This window comes from Aotus nancymaae, unplaced genomic scaffold (genome assembly GCF_030222135.1).
Source record: "Aotus nancymaae isolate 86718 unplaced genomic scaffold, 86718_ANA_hifiasm-v0.15.2.pri h1tg000064l_1, whole genome shotgun sequence".
Taxonomy (NCBI): Eukaryota; Metazoa; Chordata; class Mammalia; order Primates; family Aotidae; genus Aotus; species Aotus nancymaae.
In genome coordinates this window covers 16,488,116-16,510,397 of record NW_026988479.1, presented here as the reverse complement: position 1 = coordinate 16,510,397, position 22,282 = coordinate 16,488,116, and the positions used below count along the sequence as shown (strand labels likewise).

The 22,282-nt window shown below is 50.2% G+C and overlaps 1 protein-coding gene across 23 annotated transcripts in view; it reads right to left on the bottom strand.

The window, feature by feature from the left end:
- Positions 1 to 22,282, bottom strand: part of LOC105725069 (protocadherin gamma-C4) — a 174,714-nt gene that overhangs the window by 9,378 nt on the left and 143,054 nt on the right. For 20 of the 23 annotated variants that reach the window (XM_012464291.3, XM_012464497.2, XM_064366426.1 and 17 more), the window contains exon 2: positions 10,105 to 10,163. In XM_012464291.3, the coding sequence (XP_012319714.2) occupies positions 10,105 to 10,163 (59 nt within the window). Of the gene's footprint in view, positions 1 to 10,104; positions 10,164 to 13,269; positions 17,160 to 17,344; positions 21,888 to 22,282 lie in introns of those variants that run through there. The other 3 variants (XM_012464181.2, XM_012465532.2, XM_012464038.2) reach the window with 3 other exon arrangements.

Here is a 22,282-nt window from a genome sequence, read left to right as displayed (position 1 = left end):
TGAGCACAACCAAGAACTGCTTTACAATTTTTCAAAGGTCTGTCCCTGCTTTTGGTTTTGCCCAGTCTGGGATTCAGCCTAAGAACAGACACAACAAGGCTGCCGTGTGTGACCTCTATACCACCACAAGGAACATAAAGCAGGGTTGAAGGGTTGATTTATTCCCATAAAGCGGGAATCTCAATCTCCTTCCCCAAAGTAGGAAGAGTTGTAATTCTGTTTCCGTTGATTCAACAATTATTTCTTGAGCAATTACTATGTACCAGACATAGAGCTAGGTGCTGGGGTAATGGCTGTGAATATGACAGAAATAGTCCATCTTTATGATGCTCATGGTGGGCACTGAGAGGCTGATATTAAATAATTACACAATATGGTAATTGCAATTGTGATACTTGCCATGGGCTGTGTCAGGGGCTACCAGAGGGTATAAAGAGAGGTGGGGGCCGGGCATGGTGGCTCACGCCTGTAATCCCAGCACTTTGGGAGGCTGAGGTGGCGGATCACCAGGTCAGGAGATCGAGACCATCCTGGCCAACGTGGTCTCTACTAAAATACAAAAAAAAAAAAAATTAGCCGGGCATGGAGTCATGTGCCTGTAGTCCCAGCTACTCGGGAGGCTGAGGCAGGGGAATCCCTTGAACCTGGGAGGCAGAGGTTGCAGTGAGCCAAGATCGCACCACTGCACTCCAGCCTGGCGACAGAGTGAGACTCTGTCTCCAAAAAAAAAAAAAAAAAAAAAACAGAGAGAGGCAGGGTAAGCAGCTTGGCCAGTCGAGGCTTTCCTGAGGGAAAAGACAGTGCATTTAAATATGAAGAAATTATCCAGGTAGTTTTCAGAAGAATACCAGCAAATACATGTAGAAGAAACGATAGAAAATCACTGCTTTGTAATTGCTGTTGTAGAAACAGATACAGGCAGGGATCATCAGTGAATACTAAAATAGCATGAAGGGCTGCTGCCTATCTCAAAGTATCATCCACGGATTACTTCATCACAAATATTTTAAAATATCTTTATAAAAATACATTTTTATAATGGAGAGATCTGGGACACTGTTTTTACCACATGGACAAACTCAGCATCACTCGTAGTGTGACAGGCGACGATAGATGCGTCCCAGTGTAATGCTGCGAGAAGGATTCCTACCAAGGTGTGTAACCTGAATCTAACCATCGGAGAAGAGCCAGCACATCCAAATTAGGGGACATTTTAAAGGACGACTGGCCTGGATTCTTTAGAAATATCCATGTCATTAAAAAATTATAAAGACTAAAAGCCTGCTCCAGATTAAAGGAAAGGAAAGAGGCGTGACAACCAAATGCAATTGATGCTCCTTGATGAAATCTTGTATTTAAAAAAAAAAAAAAAAGGCCAGGCACAGTGTAATCCTAACACTTTTGGAGGCCAAGTGGGCAGGTCATGAGGTCAGGAGTTCTAGACCAACCTGGCCAACATGGTGAAACCCCATCTCTACTAAAAATACAAAAAAATTAGCCAGGCGTGTTGGCATGTGCCTGTAATCCAGTTACTTAGGAGACTGAAGCAAGAGAATCGATTGAACCCGGGAAGTGGAGGTTGCAGTGAGCCGAGATTACACCACTGCACTCCAGCCTGGGCGACTAGAGCAAGACTCTGTTTCACAAAAACAAAAACAAAAACAAACAAAAAAATAAAACAGGATAAAAGAATACACTGAGAGCATTTATGAAAATCTGCTGGTGGATTTTATATTATTGTATTAATGTTTAATTCCTCAAATGTGATCATTCCTTTGTGATTATATAGGAGAATGTTGGCCAGGTGCTGTAGCTTATGCCTGTAATCCCAACACTTTGGGAGGCTAAGGTGGAATGATTGCTTGAATCCAGGAATTCAAGACCAGCCTGGGCAAAATAGTGAGACCCTGTCTCTACAAATAAATAAAAGATTACCCAGGCATTGTGTTGCGCACCTGTAGTCCTAGCTACTCAGGAGACTGAGGTGAGAAGATTACTTAAGCCCAGGAGGTCAAGGCTGCAGTGAGCTGAGATCACACCACTGCACTCCAGCCTGGGTAACAGAGTGAGACCTCCTCCCATACATATATATATTTATGAGAGGGGAGAATGTTATTGTTCATAGGAAACATATACTAAAGTATTTTAAATGTTATGATGTTTGCAACTCACTCTTAAATGGTGCAGGAAAAGGACTCTGTGTATGTGTGTGCGTGCGTGCGCGCGTGCACAGAGGGAGAGAGAGATAAAGATAAAATGTGTGAAATATTAACAATTGATGAATCTAGGTAAAAAGAGTAAAGGGTACATATTTGGATGTCTATCATTCTATTTTTCAACTTTCGATGGGTTTGAAAAATTTCAAAGTAAAAAGTTAAGGGGTAAAATTAAGTTACCCAGGAGAAGTGCAGCGTTGTGGCAGAGGGCTTTCCGGGAAGGAGTAACAGTCCCAGGCCTCTGAGGCTGGAAGGAGCTTGGTGAGTTCAAAGGACTAAGAGAAAGTCAGGTGGCTGCCACAAGGGAGGTGGTGATTTTGGTGTCATCTCAAGAGCTCTGAGAAGCCACTGAGGTATTTGAAAAGGGGGTTCTCATGACTGGATTTAAGTATTTAAAAATCACTCATGCTTCCGTGAAAGGATGAAGGGTGGGAGTTTCTATGGGAGAATGGCAGCCTCTGTCTCCATGAATATCCAGGGTCCTTACTTCCAGCCTGACTGAGCTCTCTCTGGGCCTGGCTGAGGACGCAGGGCCAACGCCAGGTGGTCCCAGCCCCAGGGGAAGAGGCCTAGTGGGAATAGAGTGGGGAGAGCAGGCAAGCAGGGAGGGGTTGCCGGGAGGAGAGTGCGGGTGTTGTCAGGTAGACCATGGAACCAGATGCCACAGGTTAGGGGGATGCCCTGTCATGGTGGGCAGTGGTGTTGAGGGAATAAAGCTACGTGGAAAGGTGGGCTTGGAACCATGACAGTCAGGACTGTAAGGAGGAGTCCTAGGAAATGGTTGAAGGTTGAGGGCCAAACAGGTGGGTGGGCTGCCAGCTATGTGAAACGGGGTGAGATGAGCAGAGGGGAGAGACAGAGACTTCTTTTTTAACCATTTACTGAAAGCTTCCTAGTCTAAGCTGACTGGGTAATATACTTGTCTTTTTTATTCTCAGAACCACCCTGAAAATAAGCTATTATGATTATCTATATTTTCAAACAGATGAAAACAGGGCTTAGAGAGGTTGAGAGACTATACCAGAGTCACACAGCTGGACCTAGCAGACTTGCAACCTGAAAGCCAGCCTAATATGAATGCAGAGCCTATGACCTTTTTTTTTTCTTTTTGAGCTGGAGTCTCACTCTGTTGCCCAGGCTGGAGTGCAATGGCACAATCTCAGCTCACTGCAACCTCTGCCTCCCAGGTTCAAGCAATTCTCCTGCCTCAGCCTCCCGAGTAGCTGGGATTACAGGTGCCCACCATCATGCCCAGCTAATGTTTCTATTTTTAGTAGAGACGGGGTTTCACCATGTTGGCCAGGCTGGTCTCAAACTCCTGACCTCAAGTGATCCACCCACCTCAGCCTCCCAAAGTGCTGGGATTGCAGGCATGAGCTGCCGCTCTCCACTGCCTATTATCTTATACACAACAAAGTACTGGGCTTCAGCAGGGAGGCCTTGGAGCCCCAGCAGCAGATATAAGGGACTCTTCCAGGATTTGGGGAATAGTGAAAAGTAAAAGTGGAAGAAATGGACTACATTTAGTCAACCATTTTCCAAGCACCTACTATGTGCCAGTGCCTGTGACAGGTCCCAGGATTTAAGAGATGATAAATATGGTTCTTGCCCTACTGATTTCAGGGTGTGTGTGTGTGTGTATAAGGGAGTATCCCATAGACTGGGCTATAATAAAATACTCCCTACATCATGCTCAAAAAAATCTAGGAAGTCACACTGACAACAACCTGAATTTAATTGTGTTAAAATGTAAATGAGGCCAGGTGTGGTGGCTCATGCCTGTAATCCCAGCACTTTGGGAGGCTGAGGCAGGCTGATCATGAGGCCAACAGATCGAGCCCATCCTGGACAGCATCATGAAACTCCATCTCTACTAAAAATTAGCTAGTCGTGGTGGTGTCCGCCTGTAGTCCCAGCTACTCAGGAGACTGAGGCAGGAGAATCACTTGAACCCTGGAATTGGAGGTTGCGTTGCAGCGAGCCAAGATCACACCACTGCACTCCAGCCTGGAGACAGAGCAAGACTCCATCTCAAAAAAAAAAAAAAAGTAAATTAATGTGTATGTTTTCTAATGTAGCAAATGCCTATTAGCATTAGAAAAATAATGTGTATATTCATATGAGGGGTTCTGCAACAATCAAATGACTTTTGAAGAATTTCAAAAGATATGGGGGAAATTCTCATGATATACTGCAAAGAAGAAAAAAGCTATAATTCTGATGGACAGTATGGCCTCAATTGCTATTTAAAAAAAAAAACTGATAAGAAATGTACCACGTGACTGAGAATAACAGTTCTTGACATGTGAATAAAGTGTCACATAAAAGTGTGACATGTTTGTGAACAATTTAGGTGAATAAGATTTTTTAAAAATGAAGCTTGTGCATGTTCTTTGATACACAAAGAAAAGAGTTTAGAAAGACATATATGAACAAGTAATGATTCAACAAATAAATTGCAAAAATGGAAGATGGAAGGGAAGTCTTTTACATTAAAAGAGCTTAAGATACCTAAGAGACACTCACCCAAATATAAAATGTGGACCTCATAAAAGAATCATCTGACTGGGCATGGTGGCTCACGCCTGTAATCCCAGCATTTTGGGAGGCCAAGGAGGGTAGATCACTTGAGACCAGGAGTTCAAGCCCAGCCTGGCCAACATGGCAAAACCTTGTCTCTACTGAAAATACAAAATATTAGCTGGACATGGTGGCACACGCCTGTAATCCTAGCTACTCGGGAGGCTGAGGCACGAGAATTGCTTGAACCTGGGAGGCGAGAGCTGCAGTGAGCCAAGATTGCACCACAGCCTCAGCAAGAGAGGGAGACACTGTCCCAAAAAAGAAAAAAAAAATCATCTGTTAAAGATAGTGGAGACCCAGATGAAATTATATGATGTCTGAGATTTGCTTCAGAACAATCCAAGGAGAGCATAAGGGTAGGGATACAGGTGAAACAAGGTAAGGCACTAGCTGAAGCTGGATAGTGGTATCACACAGGTTCATGACACCATTCTCTCTACTTTTGTACATATTTGAACTGTTTCATATTAAATTAGTAGTTGGTGGTGGTTCTCCCTAGATTGTAGAATGATGGGTGGTTTTCCTTTTAATTTTTTTTTCTATTTCTCATGTTTCTATAATAAGCATGTACTATTTTATAAGCAGAAAAAAATTAAGTTGCTATTTGTTTGTTGAATGACTGCCCAAACTGAGAGAGAGCAGGGATATTGTCTCTCAGAGGAGGAAGGCTGGTATTGTGGAGCCACCAAAGAAGAACAAGCTGAGGACCGGGGGAAGCCAAATGGAGACTTTGTGCAGAGGCTGGGGACAGCTGCATGACGGGGCCTGGGTAACAGCCTGAGAAGGGGAACATGGTTTTTTGGGCTCAGAGCTTGAGACAACAGCTATTGGGATCAGATGCCCAAAGGATGACCTGAAAGGGATAGTGGTGGGGAGGAGAAGCATGTGGCAGGCAGGGACTTAAGAATATAAGTCTTCTTCATCTTTCCCCCCGTTTCGTTTCTTTCTTTCTTTTTGAGATGAAGTCTCCCTCCGTCACCCAGGCTGGAATACAGTGGCGTGATCTTGGCTCACTGCAACCTCCGCCTCCAGGGTTCAAGCAATTCTTCTGCCTCAACCTTCCGAGTAGCTGAGACTACAAGTGTGCACCACTATGATAGGCTAATTTTTGTATTTTTAGTAGAGATCGTGTTTCATCATGTTGGCCAGGCTGGTCTCAAACTCCTGACCTCAGGTAATCTGCCCACCTCAGTCTCCCAAAGGCCAGGTCTTCTTCCTTCTGTCTAGGCAGTATGACCCAGTACTGACTTGAACTGGAACCAAGGTTACTGAAGAACTCAACACTAGCCCTGCTTTGAAGCTGGTGTGCCTGACCAGACCAGGCTGGAGGGCAATGGGCAATGTGGTGGGGATGGAGTGAGTCAGGGCAGCACCAGAAGGCTGGAATCAGGGTAGGACTGAATAAAACAAACCTCTCCTCTTCATCTCCTCACTTCAATGGCAGCAAAGAGAAAATTCCCTGTTATTCTTTTGATCCCAGGGGGCCTCAACACAGGGCTTTTGCATAGACTTTTCCCCCCATCTGGAATGCTCTTCCTTCTGTGTAGGCAGTGTGACCCAGTGCTGGCTTGAACTTGAACCAAGTTTACTGAAGAAGTCAACACTGGCCCTGCTTTGAAGCTGGTGTGCCTGACCATCTAGAACGTTCTTCCTTCTTGTCTTCAGCTGGTTAATTTATATTCATCTTTCAGATCTCAGTACAACTTCATTTCCTCCAGGATGTCCTCCTGCCCCCTAGGTCAAATCCCTATTATACGTCCTCACCACCAGGTACAATTCTTCCTAGTGCTTATGACAGCTTCAGTCGCACACTTATTTTTGTTATTATTTGGTCAGTATTCATCTCCTTCAATGCACTGTAAACTCCTTAAGGGCAGGGGCCTCCCACATCGAGAACACTGCCTGGCCAATAGAAAGTGCTCGCTGACCATTTGTTGAATGAAGGAAGGAGAGAAGTTGAAGTTACTGGACTAGATCCTAATGCTTATTTCATCTTGGCCACTTTGGAGCCACTGAATCAAAAATGTTTGTTGCGGCCAGGTGCGGTAGCTCACGGCTGTAATCCTAGCAGTTTGGGAGACTGAGGCGGGTGGATCACTTGAGGTGGGGGAGTTCGAAACCAGCCTGGCCAACATGGTGAAACCCGTCTCTACTAAAAGTACAAAAATGAACTGGGCGTGGCAGTGCATACTTGTAGTCCCAGCTACTCGGAGGCTGAGGCAGGAGAATTGCTTGAACCTGGCAGGCAGGGGTTGCAGTGAGCCGAGATTGTACCAGTGCACTCCAGCTTGAGTGACAGAGCAAGACTTTATCACACACACAAAAAAAAATGTTTGTTGCATCCCCCACAAGTTAACTAAGGAAGTGGAGAGAGAGAGGAGAGAGAGAGAGAGAGAGAGAGGGAGGGAGGGAGGGAGGGAGGGAGATTCCGCACCTTCTCCTCCATATCTCCAAGAGCTCCCACATGTATTCCAGGCCACTAAGCCTCTCATTTGGTGAAAAGGGAGTTGAGACAGGGGTAAGGTGCTCACCTCAGAGGACACATGAGAGGCAGTTGGTGGGGCTTCCAGGTTCAACAGTGAATTCTGCTTCAAAGACAGTGTATGGTCTGGGGTGGTGGTAGGTAGGGGGAACATAAATGGCCTAGAATTTCTCAATGTCACCCCCTCCTAGAAGCCTTCCCTGATCTTCCTCCCCATTACACTCACATTGTTCTCTGCCTCTCAGAACTTACTATGATTTATAGCTAGATTCTTTTTTTTTTCATGATCTCAGCTCACTGCAACCTCTGCCTCCCCGGTTCAAGCAGTTCTCTTGCCTCAGCCTCCTAAGTCACTGGGATTACAGGTGCCTGCCACCACACCTGGCTAATTTTTAGTAGAGATGGCGTTCCACCATGTTGGCCGCCAGGCTGGTCTCGAACCCCTGACCTCAAATGATCTGCCCACCTCAGCCTCCCAAAGTGCTGGGATTATAGGTGTGAGCCACAGCACCCAGCATTTGTGTGTGTGTGTGTGTGTGTGTATAACTTGTTGCAAATTTTCTGTCTCCTCTGCTGGCCTAGAAGCCTATGAGTTCTGGGATCACATCTACTTGCTCACTCTTGTTTTTTTTTTTTTTGTTGTTGTTGTTGAGATGGAATCTCACTCTGTTACCCAGGCTGGAGCGTAATGGCACAATCTTGGCTCACTGCAACCTCCGCCTCCTGGGTTCAGGTGATTCTCCTGCCTGAGTCTCCCCAATAGTCGGGATTACAGGCAGACACTACCACGCCCAGCTAATTTTTGTATTTTTAGTAGAAACAGGGTTTCACCATGTTGGCCAGGCTGGTCTTGAACTCCTGACCTTGTGATCCACCCGCCCTGGCCTCCCAAAGTGCTGGGATTAGAGGCATGAACCACTGTGCCTGGCCTACTTGTTCACTCTTACAGCCCAATGTTTAGCACAGGGCCCTGCTCATAGTAGATGCTAGATAAATATCTGTTGAATAGGTGAATACATTAATGACGTAATGGATAACTTATGAGAAGGCTGGCAAGGCCAGCAGGGAGAAGGGCAACAGCTGGGGTCAAAGGAGGGGCAAGTACAGCCCAAGCTTTTGATCTGCTGCTTTTTAGGGGCCTTCTAGGAAGCACCTTGCATTCCTAAAACCAGTGACAGGACTGTGCGTGCCCAGGCTGGAATCTCTGCCGTACACCAAGGGCTCCTGGATCCTTGTGGCAGCAAGGCTTTGGTTGTTTGCGGGGTGGGGAGGGAAGATTCTTGGAAGCTCAACCTCTATAGCAACTTGGCAAGTGTGGACAGCAGTACTCAACCATTGAGGAGGTAGAGTAAGGTGGCCTAAGCTCCTGCTTCTCTCCCTGGGCTCCGGGACTGCTCCAGGCTCCTGACTTCTAACTGGGAGGCCTGGCCCAGAGCCTATCCCACTCTGTTCAGACCAACTGAAGGTCTTTCTGCTAAAGTTTCCCTCCCCTTCAGCCCGCAGGGGGTTCCTGTCTCAGCAGGAATTCATACCAGATTGAAATGAGCAGCTGGGGCTGCCTGGATGGGAGGGTGTGTGGTAGAGAGCTGCGATCAAAGGCTCTGTGTGTGAGGGACAAGGGAGGGAGAGAGTGTGGTGGGGGTGGGTGTGTGCTAGCTCGCCCACAAGTACAAAAAAAATGAGAGACAGAGACAGAGGCTCAGAGAAAAAGACATGATAAAAGAGAGAGATAAAGAGTAACAGAGAACAAGGCAGAAAAAGACAACAGGCACAGAAACAGAGACAAAGAGACATGGCAAGGCTGAGAACAGAGAGGAAAGCAGAAATAGTGAGACGGAGAAACACAGAGGCTGGGGATAGATAGAACACAAGGGCACTACTAGGAAATGGTGAAAGGAGAAACAGAAAAGAGGTCCAGGACAAGGACAGGGAGGCAGAGCTAGAGAAGGAGAAAGAGACTGAGTCTGAGTCTCGTGTAGCCACTAGCTCCACATGTATTGAGCACTTATGCCATGGCGGCACAGTGGGCAGCACAGATCAATGCAAGCAGACAAAGGACAGGGATGGAGGGCACGGCAATCAGTACAGAAGCTGAGACAGAGATAAAGAAGAGCGGGAGAGGCAGAGACTGCAAAGCGAGATAGAGACTGAAGGAAGGACCTAGAGGTAAGAGAAAGTGGCAAAGACAGAAACTCAAGAAAAAGGGGCAGAGACATGGAGACCGCCCCCCAGACAGAGAGGGCAGGACAAGTAGGGGCAGAGGACAGTGGGAGGAGGGCCGGATGAGGGAGGCCTGCTCCGTGCCCTGCCCAGTCCTTCCTCAGTCCCGTCTCCAGCTGTGCTGCCTCCACTCTACCCAGGCTCTGGTGGGCCTCGGCTCTGGAGGCATGGGAGGAGGCACTGACTGCGGACGGCCTCCTTAGGTCAATTGTTTTTCTGCCTGAGCCGGGGGTCAGAATAGAGCCCAGCTCAACTCAGAGGAGGGGGTTAGGCAGTACATGGGTATAGAAAGCCTTGCTTTCACCCAGAGACCAGCTTAAGACCATCCTTTGGTTCCACAGAGCCCTCAGGGCATAGGAGAATGTGCAGGTGGTGGGGAGGAGGGAAGGGGCAATTGTGTGAGTTGATTTCCACAACAGTCAGGGCAGGCGCCTCTTCCTTCTGGGGTCTGTGTCAGCCCCACACACACCAAGATCTCCCTGGGATCTCAAACTGAGAGATAAGCCATTTGTGGCAAATGCTGAGCCCTCCCCCATCTCCTCCCACGTCATCCCTGAGAAAATGCCGCAGAGAAGAGGGTGGGCTGGAGAATCAGTCACCTACCCGCTGGTGCCGGGTCTCTGGGCCTGAGAGAAACGCCAGTCCGTGTTGGGCGGGGCTTGCTGTGGAGAAAACAGAGGGAAAGGGGCTGAGTACCTGTGAGAAGTCAGAATGTCACCCGAGCCCCTGGGGATGGGCCGGGAGAGAAGGAGGGGAGGGGCACAGAGAAGAAAATGGGCTGAGAGGGCAGGGGTGGACTCATCTCCAAAGACAAAATATATCTCAGGTCTCCGAGGTCTGAGGTACCAGAAACAAAGAGACAAATCACATTTCATCTGACTACAGTGAGCAAGCTCAGACTCCTTTCCTACACAAATGGCTCCTTCCTCCCTGCCCCCAGAGTCAGAACTCCTGAGCCAAAATTCAAGGACTGAAGGCATCTTCTGTGGAACTGGGGGAAAAGATGCAGAGAAAGCCCCCTAAAGTGGCAGAGGCTTTTCAATGAGAATTCCACCAGCCCTAGAATGAATTTATTCAACTCCTCAGCTGGGAACAAAGCATCTTCTGCAGCAAGATGGCTGCTGCTCCGGGTAACCCTTTTGGTGCCAGGTTGTGCAGTGCCACATTCAAAGGGACACCTCCTTCAGCCCCTTGGCTCGCAAGGATCTCTTCCCACAGCTAAATACATTATTAATTTAGGAGTCATGCCAGATTGGGCCTTTGCAGGGCATCCAAGTCCCGGGACACTTCTCACTCCTAGAACTCTGTGCCAGACAATGGTCTGTGACTAAGGAGAAGAGAACAAGGCTGCTCTGTCTGAGACAGAGAAAAATGGAAGGGATGCAGAGGGAAGGGATCCAGCTCCCACAGCCTCCAAGCAGGGCCAACTAAGTCTCCAGGGGTCCCAAGGGGCTGATTTGTAGCCATCTCCCACCTAGCTGAAGGTGTGGGGCTCTGGCCAGCCACTTTATTCCCAAGTCCCTCTGGTCTTTCCAGGGGATGTGTTATCCCATCACATTCTCATGGAGCACTCCTAGAGCCATCTCCTCACTGGTTCTGCTGTGGGCTGGTAATTAAATACTCACACTTGCTCCCAGAAGCAGAGAGTGTGAGAATCTCAGATTACTCCAGGGAGAAGGAAGCTCCAGAACTGCCAGTGACTCACTCTAAGGCTCACAGGTGGCAGTGATGTGAGCAGAACCCAGAATCCTAGCATTCCAGGTGCATCAGGAGTCACCAGCAACATTCTGGGGCTGCCACGGAGAAAAGCACAGGGATGGCCAGCCCTCAGCCACTGCATTCCTAGACACAGCAGAATCTACACAGAGATGCAGCGATTGTGACAGCAGGAAAGGGAGCTGGGGAAACTCAACCTACCTAAGGACACCTGGGCCAAGTTTGCGCTGCGAAGGCTGCTCAGAAATGAGGAGCCACAGAAGACTTTCCCCACAAGTGATGTCCTAAAAGAGAAGGAACTCCACCCTTGCCCCATCCCAGCAAAAGCAAAATCCCAGCAGAGGCAAGCCCCCTCCTCTCCTGTCCTCGAACTTTTAAAGTTCCAAGTGTCAAAAAATTCAAAGCACAAATTCTGGAGTTAGACAGGGATTAGATTTAGATTCCCTCTTACTTGCTCTGTGAACTTGAGCAAGTCACTTGACCTCTGTGAAGCTGTTATAAGAGACGGACGTTAGTACCTAGCCAATAGCAATGCTAGGAAGAGCAAATGAGATGAGGTTCTTAAAGGAGTTGTATAGTAAGTTTCTCTCAATCAGCTATCAAAATCACCTGGGGGTGTTTCAGAATACAATCCTGATTTTATAGGGGCAGAGTTAGGCACAGATATATTTTGAATAAAAGCTCCTGGAGTTGGGGAAACTTGTGATTTTTACGATTGTAGTTTTCTCACACATAAGGGCACCCTGGCAGCAGGCAGAGCCTGTCGCTTTCCATCTGCCAGAGGAGACAGGACTTGTTAGACTCTTAGATACTTTGGTCACCTCCAAATCTCTGACCCTAGATCGCTGGGAACAATGTGATCACGACGGCGCCAAAAGCCTGTATCTCCGGGCTTTGAGAGCCAGGGCGCTCCAGGTTTCCACTTCCTAGAGGAAGGGGCCGCTGGTGCCACTGGAGTGCCAGGCCTGCTGTCCTATAGAGACTCACTCACTCGCCCAAGACCGAGCCCTGCTGCACCTCGGGCTACCGGGCAGCTCTGCCTGTCCGCCTGCTCGAGGCTTCTGGGTTGAGGGGTCGCCACCCTCGAGAGGAGCCCCGGGCCCATCGTAGAGTACTGCCCACCCGGCGCTTAGAGCGCTGAGTCGCTCCAGCGGTCTCTGCGCCGCGCCTCGCTCAGGCCGCCCCCAGGCGACCTGGCCCAGCCCAGGGCGCGCGTGGGAGAAGTGAGAGGCTCTGGAGTCCTCACCTGGACCTGGGCAGCCGCCGATCTGGGACCCTCACTAAGGCGGGCACAATCAGCTAGGAGTACCCCTGAGCTCGGCGGAGGGAGCGGCGGAGGGGAGCTGCAAGTGGCCAGGGACAGGCCTGTGAACCGAGCTGCGAGCAGGTGGGAGTGAAAGCTGGTATTCGCGTAAGTCCAAGTGCGATGGGTGTGTGCGTGCGTCCGTGCACGTTTGGCGAGGCGTGGCGAGGCGTGGCGAGCCTGTGCACCGTGTGTGGGCCGTGGGAGTGGCCTGCAGGGAGGACGCGCAGGAGCCCCGCGCGCACACCTAAGTCCTGCAAACAGATGCGGTTGGGTGATGCAGAGATAGGGAGGGTAACGGCGAAATCACAGATGCTGGGAGTTGGGGAGAAACCGAAGAGGAAACGTAAAGACCCTCAAGCAAGCCGGAGTCGGCGCCTAGGAGGCTGGCTGCAGGGGTGGATCTGTGACTGCCTCCTCCCGGGACCCCCGACACCCGCGGAAATCGCCTGAAATTCATCGGAAGTTCGACGGGGTCCCCCGCCTTTTCTGAGTGTGAGAGTGGGGGGTCAGTCCCACCTCCCCTCACCCATAGTCGCCACCACCCCCCGGTGCTCGGAGCCCCATCCCTAATTCGCCACTCCTCTGGTTCCGCGCAAACAGTCCAGTGGTCCCGAGAATCGGGTGGAGCGCAGCCAGCGGCCGAGCAGGCCGGAAAGGAGTGGATGCAAGTTCAGTCCTTTAAGAGGACGGGCGGCTTCTCCAGTGCCGCCCCCAGGGGTCTCCCGGGGCGGCGCCGAGCCCCTCACCTGGCTCCGCTCCCGCAGCGTATTAGAGCGGGACCGGATGGCGTCAGGCTCCAGCGCCAGAGCTGTGGGCTGCTGAACGCTGAGGGGTCTTAGAAAAGTGAAGTCACTGCCGTCCGAGGCCGGTGAAAAGCACGTCCTGTAGCAGTGGCTCTGCGAGTCTGTGGGCCGCAGCGTCACCTCCATGTACTTGAGCGTGCCGTCCGAGCTCACCTGCAGGTTGGGGCCGGACTGCTTGTAGAAGTCCCGGGACGGTGAGTCCTGGCGCCTGCAGCACTGCCCTCCACCCCCGTCCTCGTCTGCGTGCCCCTGAAGGCACTTAGCTGACAGAAAGGTGAAGGTGACTAGGGATAAGAGACTGACAGTGGCTAGAGCCACAATGAGGTAAAGGGTAAGGTCTGAACGCTCAGGAGGGTGTATGAGGAAGTCACTGGATTTGGGCATTTCCTCAGGGTCCTCATCCTCCAGAACCAGCAGCACTGTGGCTGTGGAGGACAGTGAAGGATCACCATTGTCCCTCACCAGGACCACCACCTGCTGGGTGTCAGAATCATCCTCCAGTAAGGCCCGGGTTGTGCGCACCTCACCAGTGTGTGTAGACACAAGGAACAGTCCTGGGGCTGTGGACTGTGGCAACAGTGAGTAGGAGAGCCACGCATTGTGGCCTGCATCAGCATCCACAGCTGTCACCTTGGTGACCAAGGAGCCAGCAGGAGCAGAGCGAGGGAGACGCTGGGGGACTGAGTGTTCCCAGCCTGGCCGTGGGTGCAGCACAGCTGGGGCATTATCATTCTGGTCCAGGACAAACACGTGCAGAGATGTGTTGGCATGCAATGGTGGAGAGCCAGAGTCTCGAACCCCCACCACAATCTGCAGCATCTGCAGCAATTCATAGTCAAAGGTACGCTGGGCAAAGACCCGTCCATCCTCTGGGTTGACATACACAAAGGAGGAGGCTGGGGCTCCCTGAATCTGATTTCCTACAATGGAGTAGGTGAGCCGGGCATTATCCCCAATGTCTGGATCTGAGGCAGCCACGGTGCAGAGAAGGGAGCCTGGAGGCCGGTTTTCTGGGATGTAAGCAGTGTAAAGCTGCTGGTTGAAGCGAGGTGCATTGTCATTAACATCTGAAATGTTGAGCCTAATGGTGAGATGTTTGTGCAGGGGAGGTGAGCCAGCATCGCTGGCCAGCAGCTCAATGATATAGTGGGATGTGACCTCCCGGTCCAAGGGCTGGCTGGTTAGCATCGAGTAGTGGTTCTCAGAAGGCTTAATCTGAAATGGCAGGTCCGGAGAGATATCAAGGCTCACTTTACCATTTCTACCTGAGTCTCGGTCTCGCACATTGAACAACCCCACTACTGTGCCCACTGGTGTGCTCTCTAGGACAGGGTTGGCCAAAGAGGCCAGTAGCACCTCTGGGGCATTGTCATTGACATCCCCCACATCCACCTGAATCACACAGTGGCCCTCCATGGCAGGCTGTCCCTGGTCACGGGCTCTTGCATGAATTTCATAGAAACTCGACTCCTCAAAATCTATGGGACCCAACACATGGATTGCCCCACTGCTGGGGTCTAGGCCAAAGAGGTTCCGCACTGCCTCAGATGTGTGGTCTCCGAAAGAATAGTCTAGTTGGCCGTTGGTGCCCTCATCTGGATCAGTGGCATTGAGGCGGAGCAGCAGAGTACCAATGGGTGCATTCTCTGGGATTCCCACACGTAGAACTGAGGATCGGAAGATTGGAGCATTATCATTGATGTCCAGCACGATGACAGAGATAAGGGTGGTTCCTGAGCGAGCTGGGGTCCCCCCATCCACAGCAGTAAGCACCAGCTGATGTCTTGCCTGGGCTTCACGATCCAGCTGCTGCTCTAGCACCAGCTCTGGGAATGGCTTCCCATCTTTTAGGGTTTTCACATTCAGAGAGAAGTGGCTGTTGGGGCTCAGAGTGTAAAAGCTCACAGTATTAGTGCCCACATCCGGATCCTGGGCACTGTCCAGTGGGAATCGTGCCCCAGGTGCCGCTGATTCTGATATGCGCATCTCTCGCTCAGGGGTGGCAAAGCTAGGAGAGTTGTCATTGAGATCCAGGATCTCTACCTCTACACGGATTAGCTCCAGGGGGTGTTCAGTAACCACCTGTACTGGAAGCAGGCAGCTGGTGCTGGCTCCACATAGGCTCTCTCGGTCAATCTTTTGATTCACTGCCAGGGCACCACTCATCAAGCTCAGGGAAAAATAGCGCCCATTCTCCTCAGAGCCCAACTGCAGCCGGCGGCTCAACAGATCTGTCATCTTCAAGCCCAGATCCTGAGCAACATTCCCCACCAGCGTCCCCGGCTCAGACTCCTCCACCACTGAGTAACGAAGCTGCCCAGACACCCAGCCCCAGCAGCACAAGGACAACATGCACAGCACTTGCCATTTCCCAGCGAGCTGTGGGGGTATCTTGGGCCCCATGACCCAGAAGTCCCTTCCTGGAGAGTAAGTCTGTGCTGTCTTGTCTCCAAGGTAGACCCAGGGCTTGGAATGCAGCAGCTGAAGTCTCTTATGTCTCCTTCTAGCCTCTTAAAAACTGCTCGGAGATTTGCCTGCCTGCAGCAGTTCTTCTTAGTCACCGAGTGGCGGGGGTGGGCAGGGGGGAGGGAAAGTGAATTTGAGTGGAGCTGGGGAGCTGGAGGAGGAGAGGCGGGCTGGAAGAGCAGATCTCCCACCTCGGCTCTGAGTCTGATTGGCCAAAAAGTCTGTTTGCTTTCAACCAATTATGAAGTCTCCTCAATCCTGGAAACCTTGGGAACACACGCTGCAAATCTGTGTCACAGAAGCTTCCTACCTCCCCACTCATTTCGTGCTGCAGGTTGATTCAGCCCCCTTGGCAGCAAAGTTTGACAGCTCAGATGGTGCTCAACAGGGAAGACAAAGTGATACAAAACTCCTCAGCATTCTGTCCCAGCAACTTCCTGCATGACTTCAGAAGCTTCCACCACTTTGCTTGAACCAGCAAAATCTTGTCCTTCCGGAAGAGGTAAAGCCCATTTATTCCCCCTACCTCCTCCATCCTTCTGAATGCTACTAAGGTGAGAGAAAACATTAGTAAGAACCTTCTAAAGTCTGGCCCTGACTCTCCAGCAGTGCTTTGAGGAAATCTCAATGTGAGCTGACATAAGACAGCTTTTCTGACACCCCAGACTCAGAATGTGGAATGAGTGTTACAGCTTTTGTGTAGGGGAACATTTCTGGGGTCAAATCAGGTCACCCAGGAGGGTGGTCAGAGGCCAAGCATGGATGGCCTCTAGGTTTCATGGTTTCACCAAATTCAGGAGAACTTAACTTAAAGATGCACAGAGTGGCTGTTTTTATGAATTAGCCAACTGTAAACCAGTTTTCTGGCATAAGTGATTTCACTTACTGCTTTTTTCCAAAGGTAATGACCAATTCACCCCAGCCTTCCAATTTACATCTAGTTCAAATCCCCAGTAGGGACTTGAGCTGAGTCCTGAAGACCCAGACCAAAAGATCTATGCTCCCACTCTGATGTGTGCCTCTCTATTCCCTTAGTTCGCTCCTCTTTCTGCTCTCTGCTGTGTTTCAAATAGAGAGGTCCCTTCATGGTGTACTAGATACTGTGAGACAAAGATTTTAGTCCCCCTCAATCCCTTGGGAATTGGTAACCTAGAGTTAAGTTACTTCAGACCTGATCCCCTCCTTCAGGAAGAGTAGAGAAAACAGACACCTTTGTCCAAGTGATTGCCTGGTGCACTGTACCCTGTGCACTGTAGCCTCTGTGCTCCCACAGTCCATCAGCATGCTTCCACAACAGCCTGACTCTTGATCACCAATTTCATTTCTTACTCAGATATGGGCATGACCCACCCCCAATGCTAAATTGTGACAACTCTGGTCAATTCAGAAAACAGTTACAAAGCACAGCATCTACCACATAGTTACCTCTCACAAAAATGGTGACATCAGTATGGGCTCTTACAGAGAGGCCAGTACTCTCTAAGAAATGGCTCAGCCCTATGCCTGGATCAGAACAACCCTCAAGCATTGGCTGAGCCTGCAAAGGTCTCACCTCTAGCCCATAGAGAAGATCAGAGGGTGGGCAGCTTGGGCGAACAGGCTCCCCTGCCATAGGTGCACTGGGTGACTTCACCATCATGAAGCTATCGCTCCGAGTGGGTGCAGAAGCCAAGGGTGTACAGCCGTGAGAGTGGCCTCCCACATCAACAAACTTGATAGGATCATCTGACCCTAGCTGGATTCGGAGGATCCCATTGGAAGGGGGAAGCCCCTCCCTCCTTCGAGATCTGGTGAGACAGGCACAGGTGCCAGCAGGAAAGCAGGTCACTCCACAGGCTGCCCCACGAAGACACTTAGAGAGTAGTGCCACGAACGAGCCAAAGGAGACGAAGCAAATTGCCACTAGGGACACAGCCAAGTAGAGGGTTAGACGAGATTCTCCTTCCCTTGGAGCTGAAGATTCTCGAAGATCTGGGACAACTGGATGAGTGTCTTCCTCTAAGGACACTAAGAGAGTAACAGAGGTAGAGAGTGGTGGGCTACCACTATCCTTTACCACAATGACCAGCTTCTGCGGTGGGAGGTCAGCTGGGATGGGAACAGCCGTCCGAACCTCCCCAGCATATCGAGAGACTGCAAACAGACTGGGATCTGGGGCCTCCAGGAGCTGATAGGAAACCCAAGCATTGTAACCTGAATCCAAGTCCACAGCAGTCACCTTTGTGATTAGGTGGCCAGCACCAACTGATGGAGGCAGTGCTTGAGGACATAAGGAACCAGGCCGAGCTCGAGGACGGAGCACAGCTGGGGCATTGTCATTGAGGTCCAGCACGAATAGACGAACTGTCACAGTGCTGCTAAGGGGTGGGTTGCCCCGATCCCGTGCCTGCACCTCAAACTGCAGTGTCTGGGTTTGCTCATAGTCAAAGGATCGAGTAGCATGAACAGCTCCTGTCTGGGGGTTCAGAGAGATGAAGGAGGAAGCTGACACATCTCGATTCCTGGGCTCTAGGAGTGAGTAGGAGATAAGCGCATTCAAGCCAGAGTCTGGGTCAGAGGCTGCAAGGGAGCAAAGCAGGTCCCCTGGGCGATTGTTCTCAGGAACAAACACCTCATGTGACCTCTGAAAGAAAGAGGGTGGATTATCATTCACATCTGAAATATTGAGGAAAATAGTTCTGTGGGTACTCAAAGGAGGGTTTCCAGCATCAGAAGCAGTGACCATGATGTCATAGCTAGATTTGGCCTCTCGATCCAAGGGTCCAGCAGTCACCAGGGAGAACTGGTTCCTGAAGGCGGACTTGAGGGCAAATGGCAAGTGGTCAGGAATGCGTAGGCTCACATCTCCATTTGACCCTGAGTCTGGATCCTGTACACTGATAAGTGCTACCACAGTGCCAGGTTCTGCACTCTCAGGGAGGGTTCCAAGCTCTGAGGTCACTGTGATGTAGGGGGCGTTGTCATTTACATCCAGGAGATCCACTCGAAGGCTGCAATGTTGCTCCATGGCTGGAGAACCCCCATCTCGAGCCCGCACATCAAATTCATAGTAATTCTCACTCTCAAAGTCTAGGGGCCCCAAAAGAGTAAGCTTTCCCGTAGTGGGGTGCAGGCTAAAGAGGTTTCTCACGCGATCAGGGGTATGACCACTGAAATAAAAGGTGACATTACCACTGGGACCCAGGTCCGGGTCGGAGGCATTGAGCTGGATGAGCACCATGCCCGCTGGTGCGCTCTCCAACACACTAATCCTGTAGCTGGATTGCTGGAAGGCTGGGGCGTTGTCGTTTACGTCCAGCACGGATACCCGGAGCTCTGCGGTGCCAGATCTCGGCGGGTTCCCTCCATCCACAGCAGTCAGCACCAGGCGGTAGTCCGATTGCTTCTCCCGATCTAAAGGCTTCTCCAGGAGTAGCTCTGGGACCAGGCTGCCGTCGCTGCGCTTCTTCACATCCAGCGCAAAGTGTTCATTGGAGCTCAGCCTATAGCTGCTGATGGAATTGCTTCCCACATCTGCATCCTGAGCCTTTTCCAACGGGAAACGCTGTCCTGGAGGAGCTGCCTCCCCAATTTCCAAGTCCAGCTGCTGCCGCGGAAAACGGGGGGCGTGATCATTCACATCTACGATCTCTACCTCTGCTCGGTACATTTCCAAAGGACCTTCCGTGACAAACTCCAGGGGCACGATGCAGCTGACACTGAGCCCACACAGTGCCTCTCGGTCGATTGGGTTCTTGATGAGCAGGGCTCCGCTGTCCAAATCCACACGGAAGTGTCTTTGGTTCACCTCTCCAGCGACCTGCAGCCTGCGAGCTGACAGACTGTCCGTATCCAGCAGGAAATCTTGGGCGACATTCCCTACAAAAGTCCCTTCCTGTGACTCCTCTGGGACCGGGTAGCGGATCTGCCCACAAACGTAACCCAGGTGGTAAAAGAGGAACAAAAGGGTAGCCCCCCGCCAGATTTCTGCCCAGCTTCTCACCTTGCGGAGCATTGCTGCCGCCGCTAATTCTCTACTTGCTCCTGAGACGCGGATGAAGCCGACCCGCCCCAAACAGCCACAGCAGCTGGAGACACCTATCTCCCTTTCCCCGCGCCAGCTCTGGCGCGGCTGGGCCGGCGCCGTAAGGGTTACGCGCCGTTTTTGCTGGTGGCGGGGTAGATTTGTCTGCCTTTCACCACCCGATTGGCAGACAGCGGCTCCCGGGCTCAGCCAATAGGCTGAGCAGAGAACGTCCCAACAGCAGCAGGGTTAATGCGTTGCAGCACTGTGGGGGAAAAAGCCCACCCTATCCTCCTCGCTCTCCCACGCCCCAAAAAACCCAACCTATCTTTTCGCCTTCCCCCTGCTCAACGGCATATTTGTCTACGGATTGTTACCTCTGTGGAGGTAACAATCCAACATAGATGGGTTTTTCTTTTTTTTTCCTAACACACCAACTGACCCCGCCCCTTTTCGGCGGGGAAAACAGCCACAGCCTGAGCCCTAGCAACCTGCGGCCCACTGAGAGAGAGAGAGAGTAGCCATTGGAGAGTGGTCACTTTGTACAAGCCAGTGTTGTCATCAACCAGTATTCTAAATGAGTAGCTTCCGTCTCAGTCCGATTATATTGGAGCAACTGCTAATTAGAACCACTGCCATATATTCAAAACTCTGCCCTTCTGCAGATTATTCAAAAACGGATCCATCTCTTTGCAGAAAAGGCTTATACATTAATGTAGATAATTAAATTTATGCAGTACAGGTTTTCATTGTAACAGGAGGCGCAGCGGAAACCAAACCTCTCTTATTCAGACATTTGCTAGTGATACTCTAGATACACTAAATTACCATTCATTGATTTCAAGGACAGTATAGAAGCACGGTGGAGGAAGCCAGGAGAGGGAGATGTTTCAAAAACAGTAAAGAATCAGCGTGTCTGGGAGGTGCTAAGGACCAGATCTCATTACCTGGCAGAATGCTAATGTTCACAGATTTAACAGCTTCCTTGAATGATTGAGATCAGCTACCAACAGCATCGTGCCTACAAATTCCCTTAATTTGACACCAAGGTATTCTTGATATGTTGTTAATTACCAATGGAGACCATTTCAAAAGAGCAAGCTTTTCACTTCACCCCAAGGGACCTCTTGGAGCTGGAGACTTGATCTCACCCCACCCCCACCCTCATCCAGACCTCCCAGCAGCCTAGCTACTCCTCTGCACAACAAGCACAGAAACAGCACACTTCACACTGTAGGTACGTGCAACCTGCAATCTGAGTGGCAAACACACCAGAGCACAGAGAGAGAGAAAAATCCAGCCTGATCTGGACATGAGATTTCTTAATTCAACCAAGTCCTCACCTAGGTTACACTGGCTGCCAAAAAAAGCAGCAACCACTGGAGTTCTTATCTTCCCCCAATTTTTTTTCAAGCCCTGGATCTTCAGGAATATCCTTTTGACTATGGTGGGAACAAACATTCTGGTCTCAAAGAGAGGGATCTGGTTTTTTGTGTTCTTTTACACACACACACACACACACACACACACACACACACACCCCTAAACCTTCTCCCATGGGAATAATGGAGATATAAACCAGCCTGATCTATTAGGTGTTTATGCCAGAATTCACTGTCTCTGTGAATGGCACTGTCATCTACCCAGCTGCCTTAGTCAGAATCTAGGGGGATCAACCTTGACTCATCCCTGCTCCTCACTTCCTATATCATGTCAATCAACAAGTCTGGATGATTTTATTGTAGTCATCTCCCTCCATCTGAACTGCCACTGTGCTGGTTCAAGCATTTATCAGTCTTCTCTTCAAATATCGCAATAGCTTTCAAACTGATCTCTTTGCCTTCAGTCCCAATGTGAAATGGACTGGGGTCCATTTCACTTATGACTGACAGAAAAATCTTTCTAAAACAAACAAAAAACCCTGATGATATCATATATATGTCAGTTCAAAATTCTGCAGTGACTAGCACCTATATGGAATAAAATAAAAACTCTTTGGGATGGCCTAAAAGTAACTCAGGATCTAACTCCTGCCTACTTGCTTTACATCATTTCCTACAAAGACTGTCTGTTTTACACACACACATCTTTTTTTTTTGAGATGAAGTCTCATTCTGTTACCCAGGCTGGAGTGCAGTGGCGTGATACTGGCTCACTGCAACCTCTACCTCCTGGGTTCAAGTGATTATCCTGCCTCAGCCTCCCAAGTAGCTGGGATTACAGGCAGCTGCCACCACACCTGGCTAACTTTCTGTATTTTTAGTAGACACGGGGTTTCACCATGTTGGCCAGGCTGGTTTCAAACTCCTGACCTCAAGTGATCCACCCACCTTGGCCTCCCAAAGTGTTAGAATTAAAGGAGTGGGCCGCCGTGCCTGGCCACACATACACTTTAAGGCTCAGTGATACTGAAATATCATATCCTTCTGCATGGAATTTCTTGCAGTGGCCCTTCCCTGCACTGTCCTTTCCCCTTTACTATCTGAC